General features: G+C 41.6%; 1 protein-coding gene across 4 annotated transcripts in view; it reads left to right on the top strand.

Moving 5' to 3' along the window:
• The window catches only part of CDK6 (cyclin dependent kinase 6), a 114581-nt gene that overhangs the window by 21326 nt on the left and 66227 nt on the right, over window positions 1–27028 (top strand). For all 4 annotated transcript variants that reach the window (XM_077303997.1, XM_077303995.1, XM_077303994.1 and 1 more), the window contains exon 3: window positions 10774–10909. In XM_077303997.1, the coding sequence (XP_077160112.1) occupies window positions 10774–10909 (136 nt within the window). The remainder of the gene's footprint in view (window positions 1–10773; window positions 10910–27028) is intronic.

Below are 27028 nucleotides of genomic sequence, written 5' to 3'. Positions count from 1 at the left end.
TCTCAGTGCCAGTAATTAATGTGTTTTAGAAGAGATCGGAAGTAAGAATGAAAGGAGGGTCCCCCCCCTTATTTGCTGCAAAATGTAGTAGGTAGTCTTGAAACAAGGAGTAGAAACTATATCACTGGGGATAAACAGCCTCTGTTGCTGTTTACTATTTCTGAGAAATTTCCCCTCTTGCAGTCTTTATACTAAGCACCGGTAGTGTCAACATGACGTTTGCCAAGCTAGCAGATTTCTCCAAGTGTTGTGTGAATGGTGTTCTCAGCTCTGTTGATGGCTTTTGTTTCTCTCCATCTTTGGAGCTAGATCTGTAAAGGGGGGTGGGTATAAGGATTCTGCATCTGTTTCCCCACCACCAGCACCACATTTGATCTCGTAGTTTGCATACAGCTGCCGAGTAGACAGTTACCTTTGAAAGGAACATTTGGCTGGTTTAATTTGATTAGAGCAAACCACCTCCATCATTTCTTAACTAAGAGTGCTTTCATTTTTGCTTGGCAGTGGGAGTTGGGAAAGTACTGACTGGTAATGATACAGGGGGAAATAGCAGAAAAGAACACAAATGAATGATAAAATGGCCTTAGTGGAATTTTTTAAATATATGCGTGAACTCCTGTTTTGGTGGGGTTTTCTGTTGAACAAGATATAAAAATAAAATCAATGGAAGTGATTTAAATTAGCAAATGTATCCTCTGGCCTTTGTGGGAATCCCCCGCCCCACCCAGATTGATATTAATTCTGAAAGTTCCAGGGAAAGCCTGCTGAAAGGGCTATTTTATGTGTTATTCCTTCAGCTTTTCAAAATTTTAAGCAAAATGAATAGGGACAATAAAACATTTCTTTCTCCCTTTCTTGGACAGTCTTCAAAGAACACCACACCACTAAATTTCCTTGAAAAACAAATTTGTAAGATTCAGAAGAATGTATATTCTTTCATTTAGACAATTACTCAAGGCTTAATGATCATACAGAATTTCCCTGATTTTATTTTCTTTGTTTAATCTGCTTCCTCAGCTTAAAGGTTAAAATAGAAATTGTGGAAATGAAGGAAGAACGGTTTGCGATCATAGAAACACCACTAAAGAAGATTAAGATGTGTCATACAAACAGCTAGATAAAGTATGAGGGAAAACGGCATTACGAATGTGTGATGAGAAGAGCTATCACACGTAATTGATTTGAGTATATGTTTCAGACACATTTTGGAATGGAAGATAGACACAGGAATGTTGTGCTTGGCTGCATTTTAAAGTGAAAAATCTGGCTAGATTACAGAAATGACAGGGAATAATTATTTCTCCCACACCCTTTTTAGAAGCAGAGGTGATTTCCACAGGGGGATGGCTTTGTGTGGTTTCCATATTGCTGCTATAGCTGCTGATACAGAACAGCAGCAGTGGGCTTCCTTATGGAAGGTTTCCCCTCATTTCCCCCATCCTAGCCCTTCCCTTCCACCGCAGCCATGTTCTCCTCCTCCTTTTCCACGCCACCTAGAATCATGGAGTTGGAAGGGGCCTCCAGGGTCGTCTAGTCCAACCCCCTGCACAATGAAGGAAATTCACAACTATCTGTCAATCCACAGTGATGCCAATTCCATGCCCAGTTGATTTCTCCCCCCCCCCCCACATACACACACACGCAAGAAAACCAGAATCCCTGGCCAGTCTGGCCTGGAGGAAATATGCCTCTCTAGCCCAAAGTGGCGATCAGCATTTCCCTGGTCATGCAAGAAAGGGTCACAAGAGCCAAGCATGGACACAAGCCTTCCTGCCCACCCACTCACAGTCTGCCTAAGTTTATAGAATCAGCATTTCTGCATCTTCTGTTTAAAAGATCCAAAGCAGAGCCTCCATCAAGGAGCTGTCCGGTCAGGAACTTCTTCCTGATGCTTAGCTGAAAATTCTTTTGAATTAATATCAAATTAACTTGGAGATTTATTTTTTAAAAGAGAGAGAGAGAGAGAGAGAGAGAGAGAGAGAGAGAGAGAGAGAGAGAGAGAGAGAGAGAGAGTGTTAACCACCACTCCCACTAACAAGCACCTGTATCTTTAAGTAAAAAATGTCCTTGGGGATCACTGCTAGGCAACCACAACAATACTACAAGCCTGCAAGTCTTGGTTACTGTCAGCAAAAGGCAGAGGAGAGGGCAGGGTCCTTTTCATGGCTGTTCATGGCCTTTGAGGGAAGACTTATTGGTGCTAAACATGGCACCAACCACCATGTGACATGCTTAACTCACCCAGGACTGACTGCTTGCTGCTGTTTGACAGCAGCCATCCTACAGAAGGTGTGGTGTATAGAGTTTCGGAAAAATAGAATCTACACATTGGAAACCAGTACTGCAGGCTCTACCCCAATTGTTTGCTCTGTTTCCCCACTTGATTCTTCTTAAGATGTGAATCACACCTTTTTAGACTGGGTGGGTAATAGAGCAGGGGTGAGAACTGTGAATGCGGAGCTCTCTTTCTGCCGGACCTCCTAACTATGTAGTGTAGATATAAATACGAGTGGCTTACAGCAGCAGGATTTGCTGAAACAATGGCTTGCAGTTGGTTTCCCTTCTACTCAATGCCTAAGCATGGAATTCTGTATCTGGCACAGGCATCTGTGAGTTTATGGAGTTTCAGCACTGCCAAGAAAAGCTTGAAAGATGTGTGGGCAGAGCTTGGTGAAAGAACTCCTTATTTTTCCATACATTACAAGTTACAGCAGAGTGCCACAAAGCTCTGAAAGGTCAAGGAGTAGGACTTCAATATTCTGCACTGTTCCTTGTCCTTCTCCCATCTCTACCTCCAGGCCATCGTTCTGAACTAAAATGCTTCCCCCTTCTATTTTGTGGGTCCCCCCCCCCTCATTCTTGCAAAAGATGGCAATAAAAAAATCTAATCTGTGTCAGAATTAATTTAGATCTCATCATTTAGATTTTCCTCTGAGCAGAGTGTGGGTTTGGAGGAAAGTACAGAGGACAAGAGCATTGATATGGGGATCCAATAAAGACAAGCGCTCTCCCCCTCGAAAGGTCATCTTTTATTTCCTCGGCTCTGAATTGCAGTTCATTATGCATGGCAATGTGGGCAGCTCAGGGCAAATGAAGAAGACATCTAAGTAGACAAAGATACCCATGCAGAAAAGCAGAAAGATTGTTGAGGGTTAGATTCTGTAACAGCTGTTTAGTTTGACTACCAGTACGGTTCTCCAGACTGGTGTAATAAGGGACAACATTGCATGTCAGCCTGCTCCCCATAAAAAGAGCTGACAGTATTGATGTGTCACCTGCTATCCTCTCAGACTACTAAAAAATACACAGCCAGACAAAAATGATTAAGAAGGACTTGCATGTCTGGAAAAGAAAGTGATGTCCTGAAAAGGCAAGAGGGTGAGATGGAAAGAACACCTTATCGGGCACGGCTTCCTTAAAGGAATAATCTTAACAATGAAACCTTTTAGGACTGGTGACATGGTGACTTAATGAGATCCTGGCCTTTACAGCTTCTTGGACGCAAACTAGGGATGTGAAAATTAGCTTGGTGGGTTCAGCCTACACCCTACCAGACATTTGTCTACATCTCAAAACCACATTAGGATTTGGCAGCCAGGACCAAATTCTCTCTGCTCCAAAGTGGTCCAGGATAAGAGAACCCGGTGCTTGGGTCACTGTTAGTTGTGTGCTGAAAGCTTGCCCAGTTTGACCTTGTTGGCTTGGCCTTGATCCAGAACTGTTTACTTCATTTTCAAAACAGGCATTAAAATGTTATTTGATTAACTGGTGGCCCGAATCCTTGATTCATCTCCTGGGGGGAGGAATATTATTTATTTACTCATGCCTCGGGATGCAGGCATTGTCATGTAGAGGGGGCTCTAAAACCCACCAGCAACCAGAGGCTATCCTGGGGCAGAATCCTCATGCAGAAATGGTCAATATAATGGCATACAATGAACAATGCTGTATAGGCACTGAAAGCAGAATCTTGTGCTAACCCTGTTAGGATAGTGCTATCAGTGTCCATTGTTCATTGTAAACCCTTTTATTTCAGCGAGGTTAGAATCACAGAATATTCAGTTTGGTAAATGCACTCCTGAGCAGTTCTGCTTTACACATTCTATGGAACATTGAAACCTGAATGATAACATGAATATTTTGGATGGTACACATCTATTACCTTGGTTCATGAAGGCATGCCTATCTCTTCCTTTTTATTTCTTGATCGTTCAGTATTTGATTAGTAGCTGCATGTATAAACCGACTACTTTGGACAGTGAGTAGCAACTACATGATAGAAGTGATGGAACTGTAATGGCTTATTTCCATATGCAAACCTTCACTTATAATAATAGTCAATTCTTATATGCCACCCTTCTCAATTGACTCAGGGTGGGTAACATCAAATAACATTGAAGTATAACAGCAGGAGTAATGAAAATGTGGACAGGTGTAGAGCTCTGTGTAAAACCACACAGGTCTACTACATCAACATTTCCTTGTCCAAGGGGAAATCAGCACATTGGAGAAAAGTTTCTAGGGAGCAAGCCTAAGTAGATCTACTTGGAAGTGAGTCTTATTCTATTCCATTAGGCTTATTTCCAGGATTACAGCATTAGCTTCCCATGTACCAGGAATTTTTTGTGTGGGGGGGAGGGATATACAAACAGGCAGCTGAAGTTGCTTTACCTACCAGCTGAAGTAAACCAACTAAAGGAACTCTGTTATCATGTGGATTCTTGTGTTTAAAGGAATCATCAGTAAATGTTCCACTATGGACATTTCAGCCCTATCTGTATTCCTAATGGTCAACATACTTCACACCAAAGAAAGGAACAAAAACTGACTTGCTTAAAATGCCGAGAAGCATAGACTATAAGTGAGACATAAAGAATGGGCTACAGGCAGCACAATGATTGCCTGGCAACACAAGTGAGTGACATTGCTGGGATAATTGGTAGACATTGTTCCATGTTTGTAACAAAGAAAAAAACATCCTATTTTTTTCTTATTATACGCCAACTCAGTAAACCAGGGAGGAAACCAGGAAGAGGAGAATCTACTATGGCCTTACATTTCCATTATATTCTGTGACTCTGCAGCTTCCCTGATTGGCATAACAGTTTTGGTGGCTTAAATATGAAGATGAATGGTCCTCTGGCTTTGACCTGACCTCTGCTGATGTCCCCCTACAAGAGTCTCCCCCCCCCCCCACAAAGACCCACCACATAGTTAAAGATCTTCTGATTTTGGAGAAACATGTGTTAAGATATGAAGACATAAAGCTGCTTTTATAATGAATCAGGACATTCGAATACCAAGATCCATAATGTCTACTCTGACCACCAGCACTTCTCCAGGATCTTGGGCAAGTCCTTCACATCGCCTACTATCTGTTCCTTTTAGCTGGAGATGCCAGGGATTAAACCTGAAGCCTACTGGAAGTGAGTTAAATGCTGTTCCACTTAACTACAGCCCCTCCCCAAATGCTGTGGTTGAATTCTTTTCCATGTGATTAATTTTTCTGCAGAGGTTTCGAGAGCCTACAAAATTCAGGGGCCTAGTTTTGTCTGTTGGTAAATTCAGCTCTGTTTACTTCGACCATCACCATTCCAAGGAAGCGGAAGTTGGAACAAGAGGGGCAAAGGCTGGCAACTAGCTTGGCTTCTGCATTTCCGCAATGCACTTTCTGTTGCCCATATTGCTGCAGTCCCTGAAAATAGTGGGAGTAACTTTTTACCCACAAACAAACACAATAGGTTGTATTTACAGTACCTTCAGTACAAAAATCGTTTTATCCAGTTTATGTCACTTTTGTTTCTGAATATAATGTGGCCCTTTCAACACAGTTTTGACATGCTGTAGCTTGTTATCAACAAGTAGGAGGCTGGAAGTGGCCAGGGGAAAAAAACCATCAGCAGTCCAGAGTGAGTCTTTATTCTTACCATATAGGCAACTATTGTGGAAACACATCTGCATGATTTTCACAGTGGATATAAGAAGGAGGCAATATACAACAGAGGACTCTCGTCCCAAGCAAGGAAGGGTTTCTCATACTTTTTTGTCTGCTCTTTACAGAAATATTTGGCAGGGATCCTGCTAACATTGCCTTAGTAATATCAAGCTGAATGCAAGTTTTAGTGCAAGGTGCTCTGTTTAGACAGAATATTTCATTGGAAGTACAAAAGGGCAGTGGGTGTTTGTTTAATGGGGTGTCTTCAAAGTCTTCTGAGGTCTTTGGAATGTACATGATGGAATCATTATTACTTTGGAGATGCAGATTCCCACATTAGAGCTCTTTAGACCTTACCCCCTCCCCCCCCCAAAAAAAAAACCCCATAGAAATGCATTTCCTCTGGTTCTCCTTGGAGAGGAAACAACATGTTTAAGGCCAGTTTGCACAGGACTTTCTCTCTCCACAGCAGGACTTCCAACTATCAAGCTGGTACTTGCATAAAGAAACATGCTGTGTGAATTGGTTGATACTAATGTGTCCCGTAACACCTCCCAGGAGTACAGCCTCCAACAAGAGTGGTGTCTTGGTCAAGGAGATGACTGCCAGCCACTTTGAGGATTGGCTGTATTCTTTTGGTGAATGTTTTCTCTTGGTTGAATGCATGCTTACAGATGCCTAGGTACAGTTTAGTGTGTATGTAACACACATTGTGTGAACCGGTTTGAAACGAGATGTCTTTGCAGCTCTGTGTACCACCAGGCCTAGGCTTTTAAGGAAGGACTTCCCCTGCTTTCTGCCCATCCAAACGTGCAGCATAATTCTATAGTCTCAAACCCAATCAGAAGAAGAAGAGTTGGTTCTTATATGCCACTTTTCCCTACCCGAAGGAGGCTCAAAGCGGCTTACAGTCGCCTTCCCATTCCTCTCCCCACAACAGACACCCTTTGGGGTGGGTGAGGCTGAGAGCGCCCTGATATCACTGCTCGGTCAGAACAGTTTTATCAGTGCCGTGGCGAGCCCAAGGTCACCCAGCTGGTTGCATGTGGGGGAGTGCAGAATCGAACCCGGCATGCCAGATTAGAAGTCCGCACTCCTAACCACTACACCAAACTGTGCTAAATGCGAATGGATCCTATAGATTTTCAGGAGCCAGGGGTATAAGAATAGTTTTTAAGTCAGGAGACCTAGCTGCCTTTATCATTTCATTTGAAATTCCCAGAATGTTGAGGTTGTTCACATTCTGCACAGTGGAATCTTTTTAAAAATATGGCATGAGTCGAAAGGGAAACTTTGCCAATGTATTAAATACTTGGCAAAAAAAGGTGTTTAAAAATTAAGTAAATGTTGTTCAACAGAAACATACAGTTGGAAATATTTTCCAATGTTTATGTTCAGATTTCAGAACTGTCTGGCTACTCCGTGTTTGCATGTACTGGAATAGATAATTTATATAAATATATTGAAGATTATTAAACTTTCAGCCAGATTTCTCAGAATGTAACCAATCTTTCTAAATCCATCTTCCAATATGATTTTGTGGAGAGAGGCTGAACCCTTGTACTTAACTGCACAAGAGGCTTCTAAGCCAAAGGAGCTCCCTGTGGCATTTGACTAATTGCTAAAAGAAAACTATTGTATTGGGTCTATAGGCACAGAATCTTTAGCCAAAGTTTGAACTGTCTTTATGCCTTTGATCTTGGGAACTCATTTGTGGACAAATTTAGATGAGTGATACCTAACATAGCAAAGAAGGTGAAATGATTTATCTCTATGGGTTGTGGGATGGAGGCTGGAATTATACACTTGCTAGTTTACAAGGCAAAAAAGATTGGATACAGCAGAGGTCTCATAATTTCTTTTTGTGTCTATACTTGAAGACAGGGAAATGCTTTTCTTTCAGCCATTCAAATCCAACTCGTGCATTGATCTGGTTACACAAACTGTATGTGAGAAAAGAAAGCTAGTGGGCAACAATGTTCCCACAATTACTTGTGTTTCAGTGTTACAGTTCTCATGAGTAGACAATTTAAGACAGACAAACCCAGTGGAATCTTGTTATATTCAGCAGTGGGGCCGTGTCCCGATGGGAGAGTGTTTGTTTGAATTGTGGAAGATCCCATATTTTATCCCTATCATCCTCAGTTTTAAAAAGGGATCAGGCAGTAAAAGAAGTCTACTGGATTTCCTGGAAAGTTGTTTTCAGTTTGGGTAGAAAGTACTAGGCTAAATGTGTCCTCACCCGACTTGGAAGCCTCTTAGGTAGAGCCTGAGGAGCAAAAACAGAACCATGGAGTTGGAAGGGACCTCCAAGGTCATTACTGGCATACACACTGCCCTTGACAGTGGAAAAGCAAGGTCTCCACACCTGCTTCTGACCATGCCTACACAGCCACAACATAGCTTAGTCTACAGCCATTAACAGATCTCACATGGGCACATGAAACTGCCTTATACTGAATCAGACCCTCAGTCCATCAATGTTATGCTCATCTAAAATCTTTGTCTAGGAGAGGCTGTGGGATTTTTCGTGGAGGTTCCTTTGGATGAGTGACTGGAGGAGGTGCCCAAGTGATATGGTTGGGCTGTCAACATTTCTTCCTGTGTGTTCACCTGTAATAAGGATAAATGTATTAAAATCTGCATCTGTGTTGTTTCTAAGGGTCTGGCAATTATATTGTTCCTATTAGGCTTGTCACTGACCTCAGTTTTTCTTCCCTTGTGTGGTACATGAAGAGGAAAGGTGATGTTGGTAAGATGTGTCAGTGTGCATGGGTTGGCTATTTCCTTATATGAGTGAACATGGGTGTTTTTGCGCATGGGCTGTGTAATTGACCATGGGTGGTGTGCCTGGACTCCAGTGTAGTTACTAACCTCTCAGTCTCTTGTACTTTGCTCTTTTGGGATACCAACAAAACCCTGGGAATGTTGTCAATGTAGCCATCATTTGTGGCGTCAGAGTGAGCTTCCCATTTCCCGACAGGCATCCTACATGCCTAACCATACTGACTGGACAATATCATGGTACAAACTACTATTTCTATAAAATTAATTCTTCGGTTCACTTCCCCCCTCCCCCCCATCTTTGGTCCTTAAATGTACCTTAAGAGGTAGGAAGTAATTCTTGATTAATCCATTCAGCTGACATTTGTAAACTGTTCCAGGAGTCCAAGCTCCATTCAATTCCACCTTAATTGGGGCTTCTCTGCTTAGCCCAAGTAATCTTTGAAATAGCAGATTGAAATCTTAAACGGAAGAGTATTATGCTTCCACTTACAGGTTGGTTGGTTCAGTGCTTTGTTCTTGGTGATATTAATGCTCACTCAATTTGTAAATGTCTTTGATATCTGAAGATGAAAAAGTTCTGGACAAAGGCAAAACACTTTTCTTAACTGCATTGTGACCTGTCTGTTAATATAGCCTGTGCAATTTTCTTCACAAGAGGCAGATGGTATCTTCAAGTGAGAGCTGGTGGCAGACAGTTGAGTCTGTAGCCTGGAGACAGTGGCTGTCTAGGACAGATGCTACTGAACTCTTAAGTTGCAAAAAAGAATCCAGTAGTTTTAAGTCTACTTAAGTCTACTTAAGTCTGGGGAGGACAGTGGATGGGAAAAAAATTAACACATGTGCACAATAACTGTAAATGTTTCATTTAGATACAACTATCTGATCCTGGTTTATATGGTTTCATTGAAAGAATGATAGCCTGCACTACACATTGAACAGAAAAAGTGTGATCAGGATACAGATCAAAGAGCAAGAAGCTAATATTTACTTTTGTAAAACATATTTACAAGGTATAAGGGATGTAGTTAAGACGGGGATTGGAGACAAGTGTGAACAAGAACACTGGAGTGGACGCAACCATTTCTTCATTTATGTTAGCATTTATTTCCCAGTTTTGTTCCCAATAGGACCCCAGTGCGGTTTATGATAAAGAGATTCAACTTGAATAATAAAGGATGGGGGAGAAAGGCTTCTGAGAGCCAGACAGCTCTTCCTCTCTCATTGTCATCAAATCTTCAAGTTCCAGGCCATAACCCTCAAGCCATGGAGAGGGATTGTAGCTCAGTGGAGAAATTTCTGCATTGCATGCAGAAGGTCCCAGGTCCCCCACATCTTCAGTTGAAGGGTGATGTGAAAGACCTTGGCCTGAGACCCTGGAGAGCCACTGCTAGGCTGATTCACTATAAAGCAAGTTCATGAGTGACAATGAGCCCTTTTGCTCTTGCCTTTCATCCTGTGCCACACAGACTTAGATTTGTGGGCCAGCTCAGACTTTAAAAGAGTGGGACAAAAAGTGTTGCAGCAACTGGCTTGTGTTCCAGTCCCCTCCTCTCAATAAGATACACTGTAACCTAATAAATGTATTTATCTTCATGTTACCAAATGCTGTGTGACTCATCATATGGCGAATGAAGATGTATACATATTTAGGTTCGGGAGAGAGAATGGGACTTTTGACTGTATTGTAAATTAAACATCCTGTTTTTCAACGCATCCAGAACTGCTTTTTTGTTTGTTTGGGTTTTAAACCTACCATTAAAGTCCCAGCTGAGTGGACAGGTCGGTTGTGCTGGTCTATAGAATGTGCCCTTAGAGCACAATACTAAAATTGTTGGGCATGCCTGTGTTCTTGTTTAATAAGCATCTTAGAGTTTTGGGAACTGTAGCCACTTTTGATCAAGGATCATCTGATGAATTGTGTATACCGTACCTGAAATCATCCTGATCTTTCTATTTTTCTTATTTTCTATTACATGAAGGTATGGATTGTATGATATCAACTTATCCGTTTAGTTACTTACAATTCAGTATTTCTTTTCTTCCCCTCTTAGGCTGTTTGACGTATGCACAGTGTCCCGAACAGACCGAGAGACCAAATTAACACTTGTGTTCGAGCATGTCGATCAAGACTTGACCACTTATTTGAATAAAGTTCCAGAACCTGGAGTGCCTAGCGAAACTATAAAGGTATCAAAGAAGGGTAGGGGGAGGAGGTTTGTACATAATTTTATGCAATAATATGTTAATGCAAAGGGACCTACAGTGAAAATCTTGCTAACCACGGCTCTAATTGCACTGGTCTTTTTCAAAATATATGGTTTAACTCTTCCTACCATCTTGTTTTATCCCCTAACTCATGTTATTGGGCCCACTATTTCTCAAACCTTACTAATCCATCCCTTCAGGCATCTGCCCTTGCTAGACTAAACATTTTTTTCCATTGGAGGTGTTATCAGGGAGATACAAAGGTGTTCCCTTGGAGGACAGATTGTGCAAGCTCTGTTCATCTGAGCCTAATTCTATACCTTACATTTGACTTCACTGCCCATTGCTCTCCAAGCTCCTGATTGGCCCAATCCTGGTCAACTCCATGCATTTTACCAGAACTGGTTGGTCCGATTCTGATTGGCCTGATCCTGGTTGACTCTGTGCATTTTAGCGGAAGGGATATCCAACAATCATCATCATCATCATCATCATCATCATCATTATCACTGTAGCAGAGAAAATGGCTGAATTTCTGGCCATAATTCTTCAACTCATAACTCATAGCTGTAAGGAATAACCATTTGGCTTATACTTCTTCAGGGTGGTTTTTTTTTTTTTTTTGTATTATGATCTCACCTTAGTGAATTTTACTAGTAATTAATTTTTAACTCTTGTTTCTAATGTTAACTTGATTTATACCCCAATTATAATTTGCCTGACAATGTTTTATGTCTAGGTCCCTTTATTATTCCAAATGTCTGCCTGATTTTAAAACATCTGATTACTATGTAACTGGATGATTGTTAGTGTTATTATGCCATTAATTGTTTGAAACTTGATCTGATATGATTTAGAATAAAAAACTTCACAACTGAAAATCATTCTTCATAGAGTACAGACCTTTATATTGTCACCATTTTTTCCTAATTACATTAAATTGGCAAATGGCTTCTAAAGGAATTTTGGAAAAGCCTAAATGTGCAGGCATAGCTATGATGTCATGTTTGTTGATATTTTGGAGCTCCATGAATGCTTCTTAGGTTTATGCTGTTCTGGCCCTCACACGCTTGAAATTAATTCATGACTTCCTTTTTAGCACCAGCCATCGTTGGGTTGTGGATTGTGTCTCAAAAGCAGAGTTTCTGTTTAGCATGCAGTAGATCCCGAGTTCAATCCCTGGCTTTTCTAGTTAATTTTTCTTTTTTAAAACCAGGTTGTCAGTAATTTGAAAGACCTCTGCCTGAGACTCTGGAGAACTATTGCCAGTCTTAGACTGTTCTGAACTTGATTGACCAAGGATCTGATAGCCTCATGTGCTCATAGTTTCAGAATACTGTTAGTGCTTCCACTCCAGCCCAAGATCATGAACCAGAATAAGAACCTGGTTTGTAATCCTTAGAAGGAAAGGGCAAACTGAAGTTGAGTGATTCAGATGCAATGGCAAACAATTAATGGTCTGAATGTGCACAAATAAGGGAAGAAGAAGAGTAGGCAAGGACATCTACCTGGCATACAGCCAGAAAAAAGAGACAAGTTGGTGCAATGAGGAAATTCATTTTAATTCAACTATGAGACTCCTAAGTGCATTGCATGTATTTCATTGAGGGGATCTGTAAAATAGCACAGTCTGAACTGCTCTACAGCAACGGAGTTCTCACATAAGCTAAGCCATGGGTTACATTTGCATGGCAAAATGTTATTATTAACCTGTAAAAGAATTATTTTGCTATCTTCTTCGGATGTATTTTGCCATATTCTATCCTCGTTATTCTACCATACAGAGGAGGCTGCTCCTATGACATGTGCTTATACATTTGGGATAGTTCACTTCTGGTTGTGATAGCTAACATATGCAGCAAGTGCCAAAACTGTATAAACAAATCCAGGAAGCCCCGATAAAACACACTCCAGACAACAGCTGTCTTAAATATTTCTGTAATAAGAACAATCTCATCCTACAGTAGTGGTCAATTTGCAGTGACATCCTATGAAGGATTTAGTCTAAGCCCATTGATTTCATTGGACTTAGTGGTGGAAACTGCCATCAAGTGACATCTGACCTATGACAACCCTATAGGATTTTCAAGCCAAAAGATGTTCAGAGAGGCTGTGGCTCAGTGGTAAAGCATCTGCTTGTCATGCAGAAGGTTCCAAGTTCAATCCCCAGTATCTCCAGTTTAAAAGGCTGGTAGTAGCTGATGTGAAAGACCTCTGCCTGAGACCTTGGAGAGCCATGGACACTGACTTTGTTGAACTAAAGATCTGCTTCAGTATAAGCCAGCTTCATATGTTAATGTGGTTTGCCTTTGCCTGTCTCTAAGGGCTTAGACTGGAAGGAATACATTATTGGTACAGTTCAATTTTATCTAATGTGAGAGGCAAGGAATGGGCCTACAGGCTGATGTATTTCACATGGGCAAGGACATCTAATTGGACCAGGCTGCAGTGTTTTCTCTTTGCTGGTCTTCAGTGCTGGATCCTGTGCTCCACTAGTATTGAGCTGTGGAGCATAGTATCTAGATTCTAGTTATTACCAACTATGAAAAACGGTTGCCCTACTTTAAATGGTTTAGGTCAGTATAAGCTGTGTGAGTGTTCAAAGTAGAATGGACCATGGATCTGCTGCCTGTTCTGTATACTTTCCATTCTGGTCATAAATCAGCCAGTGTATGTCATTGTTGCACATCTAAGAACCAACTGCGAAGTTTTGGCTGTTCTGAATATGTCAATCTTTCATGTTGAGCTGAGAGTCATCTGCCATGTACGCACATAATCAGTTGACCATGTCTGAAATGTACTGCAGATGTTTGCAGAATGAACTGAAAGCAAGTGGGGAAATTGCATGAAAGAAAAAATCCAAAAGATCTATAATCTTGAGCATTGCTTGAATGAATACGGATTGTTTTAATACCATCTTCTCTTTATTGCCACAGCTTGAACAATGCACGTTATTGGCTTTGTTTCACTTTTGCCTGTTTGAAGAAAGAATATGTGTTACATTAATTCTGCTTCTACATTGTGCCAAAAGTCTGCAAGGCCCTGTACAGAAGTGACAAAGTCATGTCATGGCAAATTTACAGTTTAAAGCAATCTGTACTTGCAGCTGAATGGAAGACTAATTGAACTGCATTACTAGAAAGTGGATGTAAATGTAATCAGTGATATGTGGACTTTTTGGGGTTGGAAGAGATTAAATTGTGATCAAATACAATGGTTTTCTCCAAGAGAAATTCTTCCACATTATTTACTTATGTTGTCCCCCGCCACTACCATGGTGGCATACATAAGCAATAAGAATATGATAAATTAGCTGCATGATTTGTGCCGGTGAAATGTGGCCATACAAAAAATTTTTACAAAATATTGTGGCCTAGGAGATTCTATTCCTCTTCATGGAGGCATTCAATAATGCCAAAATTGCACTGTGGCTGACTGAATATGTTGAAGGGATCACTCAGCCATGAGGAGGGTCTCAGAGGGCTTGGCTTAGATTGTATTGGATTTTAAAGATCAAGACTAGCACCTTTAAGTGAACCCAGAAGCCTGTTGGTAATTACTAACCTGCCATATTTTGCACCTGTTGTAAATCCTGGACCATGTTCAAGGGCAGTCCTACATAGAGCACATTTTGAAAGTCTAGTCTTAAGATTCTGGAAGCTTGGAATTCAGGAAGAATGCATTTGCCACTGCATTAATCTGAGTTTCTTGCAAAAATACAGGACCCAATAATACCACCAAGTTCTTCAAAGCAGTAGTCAAATTCAACCCTACCTTGTCTAAACATGGCCCTCCATTGGTTACATCACATAGTGCAGTGGTCATGTGGTGATGTGAAAATACCTTAATCTCTTCCATGTAATAAGTTTTTTTTTAGATTTGTCGTAAGAGTTATTAATTATGTTTGACCTATGGGTACTGGTATGTTTTGTCCTAGGGAAGAAATAACATCTGGGGTATATTGCACTGGTAAGAAGATTCAGAGGGGAGAATTGGTCCCTCTTAAACGTATTCATAGGTGTCCTGGGTCATGTGCCCTCATATTCAAATTTCAGAATTTAACTGACTACTAGAGATCTGTAATAACAGTATGCACAGCAATTAGGAACTATAGTATTTTGACATTAAAAACATGTTTTCTGGGTTTGTGGTATCCAACTGAGATCCCAGCATGGATTCATGTCTGAATCATATAGCTTTAGCATCTACTTGTCTGATTTATGTGGATACTTTTCAGCTTGTGGATCCTGAGGATCTGGACAAGCTTCTTGGATAGGTGGGATGTACCACTTGTGTTCTTGATCCTTGCCCTTCCTGGCTGATAAAAGCTGCTCAAAGGGGCCCTGGCTGAGTGGATAAGGGGGAGTGGTAAATGCCTTCTGTGAGAATATGAGTTGTGCTGCCTGTGCTCAAAGAAGGTTTGGTTCTTATATGCTGCTTTTCTCTCCCCGAAGGAGTCTCAAAGTGGCTTACATTTGCCTTCCCTTTCCTCTCCCCACAACAGACACCCTGTAAGGTGGGTGAGACTGAATGAGCCCTGATATCACTGTTCGGTCAGAACACCTTTATCAGCACTGTGGTGAGCCCAAGGTCACCCACCTGGCTGCATGTGGGGGAGTTCAGAATTGAACCCGGCATGCCAGATTACAAGTCCGCACTCCTAACTACTATACAAACTGGCTCTCCAAGCAGTGATTAGACCATGTGTTTGTTTCGTTTTTTTGGGGGGGTGAGAGAAACCCTCCCTGAGCCCTACTGTGTTAGAGCAGTGGTCCCAAACCCCCGGTCCAGAGACCGGGACCGGTCCGTAGATCAGTCGCTACCAGTCTGCCGCTTCTCCTCGTCCTCCTCCCCAGCTGCTGTCTCAGGGGCTGCCCTGCCACTCTGCCGACGGCTCACCTTTGGTGTTCTCCAGTGGCTGTCATGGCTGGGGCTCCCCCTTGGCATGGCACTGCACAGCTGCTGCTGTCAGCGCCTCCCAGCGGGTGGCGACATCCCTCGGCAAAAGACTACCCCCCCCCGGGCCTCAATAAAATGGTCAAGCGTTGACCGGTCCCTGGTGATAAAAAGGTTGGAGACCACGTGTTAGAGAATTTCTGACCAGTTTCTAATCTTCCATTCTTGGATAAGGTGCTAGAGTGGATTCTTGTGTCTCAATTCGAGGGTGTTTTGGAGAAAGCAATTTTTCAGTCTGGCTTCAGGTTAGGATTTGAAACAGAGACAGCTTTAGTCAATTTGTTTGACCTCTGCTGATTACTGGAGAGGAGGTATATAGTTCTGCTTGATCTTTCAGCTTCCTTTGTGTCCAAACCCAGTTGTTTTTGCCATTCCATTCTTGGATATGATTGACCATAGTATCATCCTGGGGTGCCCCTCAGCACTGGGACTGAGGGCACTGTGTTATGGTGGTTTGAGTCTTGTCTGAGGGTTGGTCTCAGAAGATAGTGCTGGAGGATTCCTGCTCTGTTCCACTGACCTGTGGAGTGCTTCAGGGTTACATTTTATCAGGGTTACATTTAATATCCTCCATGGCATTTAATATCTATATGAAACCACTACGAGAGGCCATCAGAAGAAGGCTTCATTGTCCATCTTCAGAAGGCAGTTGAAGACAGCTGCATGTTGACTGATTCAGCTTTTTCTTATTGGCAGTCCTAATTGGAGTTTTTAAACTGACTTTTATGTGTTTTATAATAGTTGTTTTTATTGTATTTTATAATGTTCTATTTGTATTGTAAGCCACCTCGAATTCCACAAAGAAAAAAAGGTGGTTAATATATGTTTAAAAATAAATGCTTCATAATAAGGTAGCATTTTTTAAAGTTACTCCTATAACACAGAGTATTTACTGAATGATATTACAGTCGCTTTCCTTCCTCACTAATAGCTTACACACAGAGCAAGCTATCTCTCCTCTGTGAAAATGTGCCTGTATAAATTAAACTAACACGATCTCAATGCAGCTGTTATTTCTAGTCATACAGGCTGTTGTAGAGACCATTAGGGGAAGGGAAAGAGCAAAGATCTCACATATTTTTGGAATTGTCTTTATTTCTGAAGGTGTCACTATTAAAAGAAAAATAGCTTTACTTATTAAAACACAGTGGAGCGAAAATGGCTTAACTCTGAGTCGATTAGGTTCACTCTTTCACTATGACGTCATAACAAAAGAATCATGTACTCAAATATTTATGAATAAATATAAACATTTCCTCCAATAATTTGTGCAAATTTATCTAATTTTTTCTTGATTTGTCACCATTCTCTGTAATCAGCATGTCATTGAAGCTTCTTGTTTCTCAGGCTTCAAAGACGAATAAAGTTGCACTTTTCAGTTTGAGAATATCTCCATTTTTAAAAAGAACCTCAAACAATGACACACATTATTGGAAATTTTCAATGTAGGTGCCAGCAAATACAATTATAAACAAAGACATGAGTGAAATAACAGATGTACTGTTTGGATGCTTAATCCTTTAGAAACTTGCCTCATGAGGTTATTTTTCACTTCACTAAACTGGATCTGGTATTACAGAATCCAAGAAACTATCTACACAGTAAAAAAAGAATGCAGTCCAGTTTCCGGAATTGCTCTGCCTTAGAACATAAAGAGGGAGATTGCAGAATATTCCCCATAGGGAAGTGGGAAGCTGCCAGTTAGTAGAAAACTAGCATGTCAGGGAACATCCTAGAAGGAGCCAGTTTGGCCAAGAAACAAGGAGAGGATGCAGGGAATTGAGGCAAGAAAGGATTTTGTTTTGGAGACTGGCTCTGAAGAAACCTCAAAAAACTCAATCGGTCTTTAAGAAAATCAAAATGTTGCCAACAAAGTTTTCTCCTATTCAAATGTTGGCTCTGCAAGAGGAATTCCAAATTCGGCTTAGATTTAGGAGCCTAGATCATATGTGATCTGACATGGACTCATAAGGTCCATTGAAAAACTCACTATCAACCATCTGTAGAATGGAAATAGCAGCAAACTGTGTAATTGCATTTGTTGTGATAATTATAAACCACTTTGTAAACTGAGATCAATATTTTTTAATAGCAATGGCTTTTTTTAGGGGGGGGGGTACCATATGAAGCCCATCTGTGCTATTCATACTAGAATTCAGTTTGAAAGACCAGTTCCAAAGAGAAGCTGTGTCAAGAACATAGCCAAGCAATTATCCTGCAGTGCTTACATTAAATAAAGAATATATAAAACCATGCCCTTCATTGTAATGCCACAATACCTAAATTCTTAACCACGCTGGCACAAAAACTAACTCAAACACTTTGGTGGCATCATAGAATATGTGCAGAGATGTTTTGGACTAGGTCTGCTATTAATATAATTTAGGCAATATTTTACAAAATATTTTTCCTTGTATCTTTCACATATAATAAAAATTATGTGCTCTTATTTTGCGAGACAGATCCAGCAGATATATTATACACTCAGTTTTTCAGGCAGCTACATTATAGAAATTTCAGAGGGCTTCAAAATATTAACACCCATAAATGGAGATTCCTAGGAGCTTTCCAGCCATTTTTACTGCGGAAAAGGCAACCAGATTGCTATTTGAGTGGGAGCATGTGTGGGTTGGGCTATGAATCCATGCTTAATATTTCATTTTCAATTAACCCTTTTTATGTTTGCAAAAGAGAAGTATATATTTGAGCAAATGCTTTTGTGTGCGAGGGAGAGGGAGAGGGAGAGACACAGAAAGAGAGATCAGTTCTGACAGCAATCTGTTCTTCCCCACTATGACACAAAGGAAATAGCTGCCATCCAAGTCTGCTCTCCACAATTTAATGGAAACAGTTTCAAAAGAATGCATAGGATGTTAACAAATATGAAAGGAGTTTAATGAAAGAGTATACAGATGTCTTTCATGTATTTTAAATTAGAAAGGCTAATTTTGAAATGAAAAGGGGGGAAACCCAGAAAACTATAAAGCCATATGCTTCATATTATCAAAGTATGCCTTGCACAGTCCTGTCATTCAGTGAGAAAAAACACAGACCAAAAACAGAGGAAACATTGAAAAAAGCACTCGACTTGTGGGAAGTCAAACCATCTCTAAATATGTGTTTTATTATCCTTCGGGTGTTCTTTGCTCAGTGACCACCAAGATTAAAACAATGACCTGCCATAAGGAAGGAAGGAAGGAAGTTCCCCTGAAGTTGGTCTTCTGCCTCGCCTCCCCTAATTCCAGCAGCAGCAGCAGCATTCAGATTGTATGGCTCTGTGAGAAGTGAAACAAATGCAATGGCCATTTGCAGCCAAGCTGCTGTTTTCCACTGTAACAGGCTGTGTACTTGAACTCTTGAAGGTTTATTTCATGCCAGAATTCTGCTGTTTTATAATACCGATCCCTCTTTTTTTGTTGTTGTTGTTCTAATGCTTTTGCAGTCAATCCAAAACAGACTTTTTAAGTCCATTGAAATCATTAGGTCTGCTTCTGTCTTGTGAGTGTGTGAGTGAGTGAGTGTGTGAGTGAGTGAGTGAGTGAGTGAGTGAGTGAGTGAGTGAGTTGGCACTTTTCACTGCCTGAAGGAGTCTCAAAGCAGCTTACAATCGCCTCCCTTTCCTTTCCCCACAACAGACACCCTGTAAGGTAGATGGGGCTGGGAGAGCTCTGACAGGAATGCTCTGTGAGAACAGCATTAAGAGGATTGTGACTAGCCCAAGGTCAGCCATCTGGCTGCACGTGGAGGAGTGGGGAATCAACAATACAATACAAAAACCTTTCTAAGCTATATCTTGGAGTGGGGAATCAAGCCCGGCTTGCCGGATTAGAAGCCGACACTCTTAAACACTATACCAAGCTGCATGTGTACTGTAAATCCCACATTTCTCCCCAGTGAGGACCCCAAATGGCTTACATGGTTCTCTTCTGTTTTATCCTCACAACCACCCATGAGGTAGATGCAGCTGAGAGCATGACACTGGCCCAGCATCAGTGTAGCAAGAAGAGTGGGTCCCAGTCCGGCAACTGCTATGCCATGCTGGCTAGTTTGGAACTTTTAGATATGTCTCTTGCTTACACTATGGATTTATTATTATTGTCATATGATATGCGTTGAGCACTTTGATTTAATGGCATAGTGTTTTGTATTGATTTATGTCGTGAGCTGCCCAGGCAAGAGATATCCTTGGTCAGCCACCCTGTATGTCCCATCTGAACAGGAGGCTCCGGAGGGAGCTGGAGCATGATTGACTGTTCTTCACCTGCCCAAGTCTGATAATCAGCTGAGGTCCATGTCTGTTTCCTGATCATGCTGTTGGAAAGGTTGCGGAGAGCCACCCATCCTGAGAATTCCTTTGGAAAAAGGTAGTAGAGAGCAGCTATGTTATGGCCAGTCTGCTCCATCTCAGACATATTACTGCCTACTCCTCCAACACACATATGCATCTTGGCTTGGGAAGGTTGGCTGGGAATGTATCCAGAGACCTGAATCGACTAGGAAAGGAGCTTCTGCCATAATTGAAAATAGCAAATACAGCCTCATTCATGGAAGTTCCCTGCCTTTTCAGATCTACCAGGCAGCAATAGAAAAGGTACAAGAGATTGGACTAGCAAGACCAGACTTTGCAGTTATTTTCCTTCATCGCCAATCCACTCTTATTGCCAAGTCTAGTTAACTGGGTGATTATAAGAGCTCTGTTTTGTAGCAATCCTCTGAATAAAAATACCCAGCTGGCAATTATGCTTTTGGATGCAAGAGGATGTGGTATAAGACTTGCAGATGGAACAGTGCCAGATTATCTTGCACTGATGTGTTGCTTGAGTTTTTCATGGCTGGCTCATTTTTTTCTGTTTAGTCTGGTAATTGCTATTAATTTGTTGTGTATCGCCCATAATTCAGGCACAGGAAGTCAAAACTGTGGCTTGTAGTAAACCAGAAGTGCACATGACTCCTAGGGAGATTAAAACAAAAATAGATCCACAACTTGTTCCTGGAGCAAAAAAGTATATATATAGCAAAATACCTTTGCTGGTACAGTTGCCAGCACCAGGTTAGGAAATTCTTTGAGATTTTGGGGGTGGCATCTGGGAAAGGCAGTGATTGGGAAGGGCGGAGATTTACATGGTTTATAACAGTAGCCCCCAACCTTTTTATCACCGGGGACCGGTCAACGCTTGACAATTTTACTGAGGCCCGGGGGGGGTAGTCTTTTGCCGAGGGATGTCGCCACCACCACCTGAGCCCCTGCCGCACTTGCTTTCCCGCCGGCGACCCTGACTTCCCGCCGCCTGCTGGGGGGCACTGCCAGCAGTAGGTGGAGCTCCAGCCATGGCAGCCTCCGGAGCACACCAAAGGTTAGCCGGTGGCAGAGTGGCAGGGCAGCCCCCGAGGCAGCAGCCAGGGAGGAGGACAAGGAGGAGCCACGGCCCGGTACCAACTGATCCACAGACCGGTACCAGGCCACTAACTGGGGGTTGGGGACAGCTGGTTTATAATACCACAGGCTTCACCTTCCAAAGGGACTATTTTTCTCTGGAGGAACTGATCTCTTGTTTGGAGATCCAATTCAGACATCACACATACACTCATTCATTCACTCACTCACTTAAATTAACTCCTTCTTCTTCTTCTTCTTCTTCTTCTTAAATTAACTAACTCTGGTTAATGTGACTTATGAACTGTGGTTAGTTAGGAGGATGCACCATAAAAGGATCAGAAACTGTGGCTTGAAGTTGATATGTTAACTGGAGTTAGCCTTCACTATGGTTTCATGTATGACATACAAATGTTGACGTTTTGGCTGAAGCCTATTTTGTTCTCTGCCACTGTCCTTGTTTCATCGCAGGCAAGGATAACAGTTGAGTCTGTGCAAGAGAAGTGGGAGAAAGACCGATGGCTAAGACAAGAATTTTTCAAAACAAACCAGGATGTAAATGGTCATGTGTACTCACCATAATTCAAATTAATAATAATTTCATGTTAGGAAGAGTCAGCACGGTGCACTGCTTCTAGAGTCACATTAAGATCTAGGACGCTCTGGTTCAGATTCCTACTTTGCTATGAAAGCTGACCGGCTTACCTTGAGCTAATCATTGTCTCTCAGCTAATCTGTATCAAGAGATTGTTGTTGTAAGGATAAGATGAAGGAGAGGAGCGTGAAGATGTCAACTGATCTGATTCACCAGTGCGGAAAAAAGGTTTTTTTTTCTGAACTGAGCCACATTGATGGCTTGGGACAGGCTTTCTCAACCAGGGTCTTGTGAAACCTTGGGATTTCTTGATGGACCTGGAAGGGTTTCCTGAATTGGTGAGAGTTAATTAAATTTTTATATCTTTAAACCGCCCATGGCGCCGCGGGCGCCACGGACTAAATAAATGGTTAAGGGCTTGCTAGGTGGGATTTGTCCGTGATGAGGAAGGGTCCGGATTGGACCCTTCCTCACGACAGAAAATCGGAGGGACCAATCGGCAGGCGCGAAGTGCGGCTGCCGTGGGCTCCCTGCCTGGCGGCCTGATGCGGCAAGAGGCGCGAAGTGCCTCTCGCCGCGTCAGGCCGCCGCCGAAAGAACGCCACCCAGGGCAGCCACCGCCCCATCGGACCGCCGCCGGAAGAACACCGCCGAGGGACCACCCACCCACAGTGAGTCCCTAGCGCCCGCTGCATTTAGCTGCAGCGGGCTTGATTACTAGTATTGATAAAATTTGTTAAACTTTTATCAGGTGTTATGACTGTATATGGTTATGTTGAACTCCTCCTCCCCAAGTGGCCAATGATGGGCCTGGAGGGGGTGGGAAGGGGAGGGGTGGTATGAACATTTACACAGCTATGCTTCCCAACCATGTTCTGCCCGATTGCACCACCTCTGGGATTTCTTGAAGCCTGAGGAATGTTTCGGGTTTTTTCTCAGTGGTAGTTGAGAAAGGCTGGCTTAGGACTTTCCTCTCAAATGTTTTTTTAAGTTAGTTTTTCTTTTTAAGAAACTGAAATTCCGCTGTGTAGAGGACATATTATCATTTTCCTGCATGTATTACTCTACGGTTTCATAGTTTTCTACCGAGGTAGTACCATTTTGCTTCACTGCATACATACGCTCTCATGCCTGATATGTTATACTTAACACTGTGCTTATTAGATGTCTCTTCGTATGAACTGTTATACGAAGACCTGCGAGTCTCAGAAAGGCTGACAATAAATTCAGTAAACAAACAAATAAATTTACTGAATTCTGCACTAATGTTACTAATGTTGTATTTGATGAACTGCCAAAGCACAAGAACACACGATTATTGGTCGTATGGGGGTGCCTTGCTGCAAACAGCATGCAAGAATTTGAAGTCCTTAACCACACAATCTTCTCCGGAAGATCTTAACAAGAAGACTTGGTTAAGTCTTTCACTTTATGGTTTGCTTCTTACGGATCTTTTGAAGATAGCCCCTAAAGTGCTAGTTTGCAAAGGCAGGCTGCACTGCAAACGGCAAACCAAGAACTGTTCTCCAGCAAGGATAACAAAGACCCACCCCACAGTGATTGATGAGAATATTATAAAAGTGAAATGAGCTGGAAAGTCATCATCTTGTCTTTTCCTTTGCCACAGGAAAAGCATACCAAAGAGGTCTCTTTTCTTCTGCTCTTGATAAGAAGTCTAACGAAGCATAAGGAGAGGTTACATGTCATGGAAATGCATTCCACCCAGCTGCTGACTAGTTTGCAAGGCACACAGTAAATAATACTGTTAGTATCTAAGGCACAAAAGAGAACAGCACTCTTTTGATAGTGATTCCTCGCCTCTTTCATTTGCTTCCCTAAATATACAGTTTGCTTCCAATTCATTGAGTGGCATTTTGCAACAGTGCATACTTTCGTGTGGTGGGTTCTCTGATTGGTGGGTTTCCCCCCCTTAATTGACATGAACAAATGAAAGGTTGCTTAGACCCTGGTACATCAGAGGCATTGTATGTTTAAAGTTCTTTGCTGCACTGAGCAATATCTAGTTTAACCCTCTGGGTTCATCCTTGGTTGAGTCTTTTGTAGTGAATGTTTTAGTTTCTCACTGAATGCAATGATTCCTTGACACAGTCATATTTTATTTAGAAAATAATCTATGGGTGCAGAAATCTTTCCAAATCATTCATGCTGTTGGTCCATTGGCATGTTAGTTTTTAAATTTGTTGCTGTTTTTTCAGCACAGTATGTTGAGTTTAAAACTTTTGCTAGGGCTGGAAATGTGTTTTCTACAGTTGATTGTTTTCAAAACAGTGGTGGATTGGGTCCTGCTTCCCTTTACCATGCTTGGTGTAGTGGTTAGGAGTACGGACTTCTAATCTGGCAAGCCAGGTTGTTTCCCACTCCTCTCCTACATACAGCCAGCTGGGTGACCTTGGGCTCGCCATCTCACTGATAAAGCTGTTCTAAGCATTAATATCAGGGCTCTCTTGGCATCACCTACCTCACAGGGTGTTTGTTGTGGGGAGAAGATAGGGAAGGAGATTATAAGCCGGTTTGAGACTCCTTCTGGTAGAGAAAAGCAGCATATAAGAACCAACTCTTCTTCTTCATCATCATCTGTTATTTCTGATAGCTAATAGGTTTTACCATATCACATCTCAGAGATACAGCACACAGTTTGCATGCTGAAGATTCCTGGTTAATCCTTGGTATGTGTACTTAACTATTCTTTCATTGTAAGGCTAGGAAAGAGCTCTACTGAAACATTAGAAAGTAATTGCAAATCAGTAGTAAAGTAGTAAAGTATTAGTAAAGTGGTAGTGAAGTAATAGTCAAGTAGTGATAGTAGTAGTAGTGGTAGTAGTGGTGGTGGTAGTAGAGAATAGCAGCATATAAGAACCAACTCTTCTTTTTCTTCTATCACCTTCTAATGTCTGTTCCATCTTCAGTATTTCAACACATTTTCTTAATTCTTAACATCTCATTTTAGTTTTCTAACTAAGATGAGATGTTTTGTCTGTATTCCAAAACCTCTGTTAGAAGAAGTTTTTAAGATATATTCTGCTTTTCACTATCTGCAGTAAAGTGATAGTAAAGCAGTAGTAAAGTTATAGTAAAGTAGTAGTAAGGTTATAGTAAAGTTGTGGTAAAGTGTTAGTAAACTAGTAGTAAAGAAATTGTGAAGTTATAGGAAAGTAGCAGTAAAGTAATAGTAGAGCAGAATTGACAATCCTTGCAGAACCAGTGCTCTTAGGCCAGAGTTTCTGGGACAGATTACCATGTGCATACAGTGTATCTAAACTGGTTGTCTCTATGGTGTAACAAAAATATTCAGGTCATATTCTATAATACTGGTATAGAACATTGGCATTAATATGAACAAATGCTTACAGTAGAATTTCTTATGGCCTAGTAGTGTTTTGGTCACCAGTGGCAACAACTTGCCAGTAAAAATAAGAGAAAAGAAATACTACCTTTATGGATTACCATCCTAAATACATTCCAGGTACCCCAATTAATTACATTACCCACCTGATACTGTAAGGAAACAGAGTAACAAAGCCAGAATGCTACCAAGGAGTAACTAGATAGAAGTTAGGCTCAACTGAAATGACAACAGGTGTTTCCACTGGTGGTCATCTAATGCTCTCAGTTCAAACCAGTTCAATGCAGCCTCTGCTGGACAATGATATTCCTCCCTTGCAAACATTGGGATGCAAACCTTTAATTGCCCACAATCAGCATCCTAACAACTTCTCATGCACACTAAGGCACTCCCTAGCATGGACATCGATTCTGGGACCTAGCCCTATGATAAACCAAGAGGCCAACTCTGTCCCTACGTTCATGTAGACAACATAATCACCAGACTGAACAACACCAGCTATACCATCTCAGGTTCGTTCATTTGTTCATCTTTCAACTTTATATATGTCATCAGTTGTCAGCAGTGGTCTTCTGCTGTCTATACTAGACAAACAAGTCAGTTCCTACCCAAAAGAATAAATGGACATAAATCTGATATGAAAAATCGTAACCCTCAAAACCAGCGGGAGAACATTTCAGTGTTTCTAAACATCCCATTGCTGACCCAAGAGTGGGAGTCCTCAAACAGAGAGGCTTCAAGGGGAGATTATAGGATGATATACAAGGGTGATCAACTTGAGTTAATTCACAAATTCAGAACAATAGATTCCCCCCAGGGCCAACTGAGGATATGGGATACTTATGTCACTACAGAGGCTTACTTTCTACTCCTAAGCATTTCTCCCCTTCACTAATCAAGCTGATTATGTTCTTCATTGTACCTTTCAGTCCTGACTCCTTTCTTTGCAACAGCCCTCCCACCTTCTGATGGGGACATAAGGATCTCCATTCCTCGTTATAGCTGATGAAGGGAGCTTTGACTCTGGAAAGCTCATACCCCCAAAATGTTGTAGGTCTCTAAGGTGCCACTAGAGTAAAATCTAGCATCCCAAATAACAGTAAGTGAACACACAATGTATCACAGGTGTTGGCAGGCAAAGAAGGACAATCCTAGTGCTCCCCCTCACTGTAAGGTCACTTCCCTCCCATACATTCCAAAGGATGGGTCAATTTAGAAAGAAATGGCCTTAACCTTTCATTTGTATCCCCGTGACTTCTCATGATAGGTGGTTCAAAGATAGGAGAGTCTCCCTCTTATCCAACCAATGGAAAATTTTGATTGGAGCTGGAAGTCACCAAAGTCAGTAAATTTAATCTCTGTCTCTCAAGCATCTGAGTTCAGAGAAAGGGTGTGGTCTGAAGGTTCAGTGAAAATTTGCTTCCTTCACTTAATGTTGTATTGACATTCAGGGACTGTGGAGAGAGTCTTATTTGATATGCTTTGTCCTGGGGTCCTAATCTCTGGAAAATGGAGAGGCATCCATGTAATGGCCGTATTATTTTAATTACGCATTTCCACATAATCATTTGTCATGATGTTTCTTGATAATAGCTGGGAAGGGCCAAATACATTTTTCATGGCTTCAGGCAGCAGACTAAAGTAGAGTTTGAGCACTTCTGATCTAGAGTTATTAGCTTCACACTTCATCTGTGAGGTCTGTATGTTTAGTAGGCAAGCTAGACCTGAGATCTGAGTAAAGGTCTGTTTCCACAATTCAAATGCTTCACTGAACTTCTGTCAGGGATGTTGTAAGAAAGCTGTATTTGCTTT

This window comes from Paroedura picta, chromosome 11 (assembly GCF_049243985.1).
Source record: "Paroedura picta isolate Pp20150507F chromosome 11, Ppicta_v3.0, whole genome shotgun sequence".
Classification (NCBI taxonomy): Eukaryota; Metazoa; Chordata; class Lepidosauria; order Squamata; family Gekkonidae; genus Paroedura; species Paroedura picta.
Note: the sequence above shows the minus strand (reverse complement) of the source record. Positions and strands in the feature narration are given on the sequence as shown.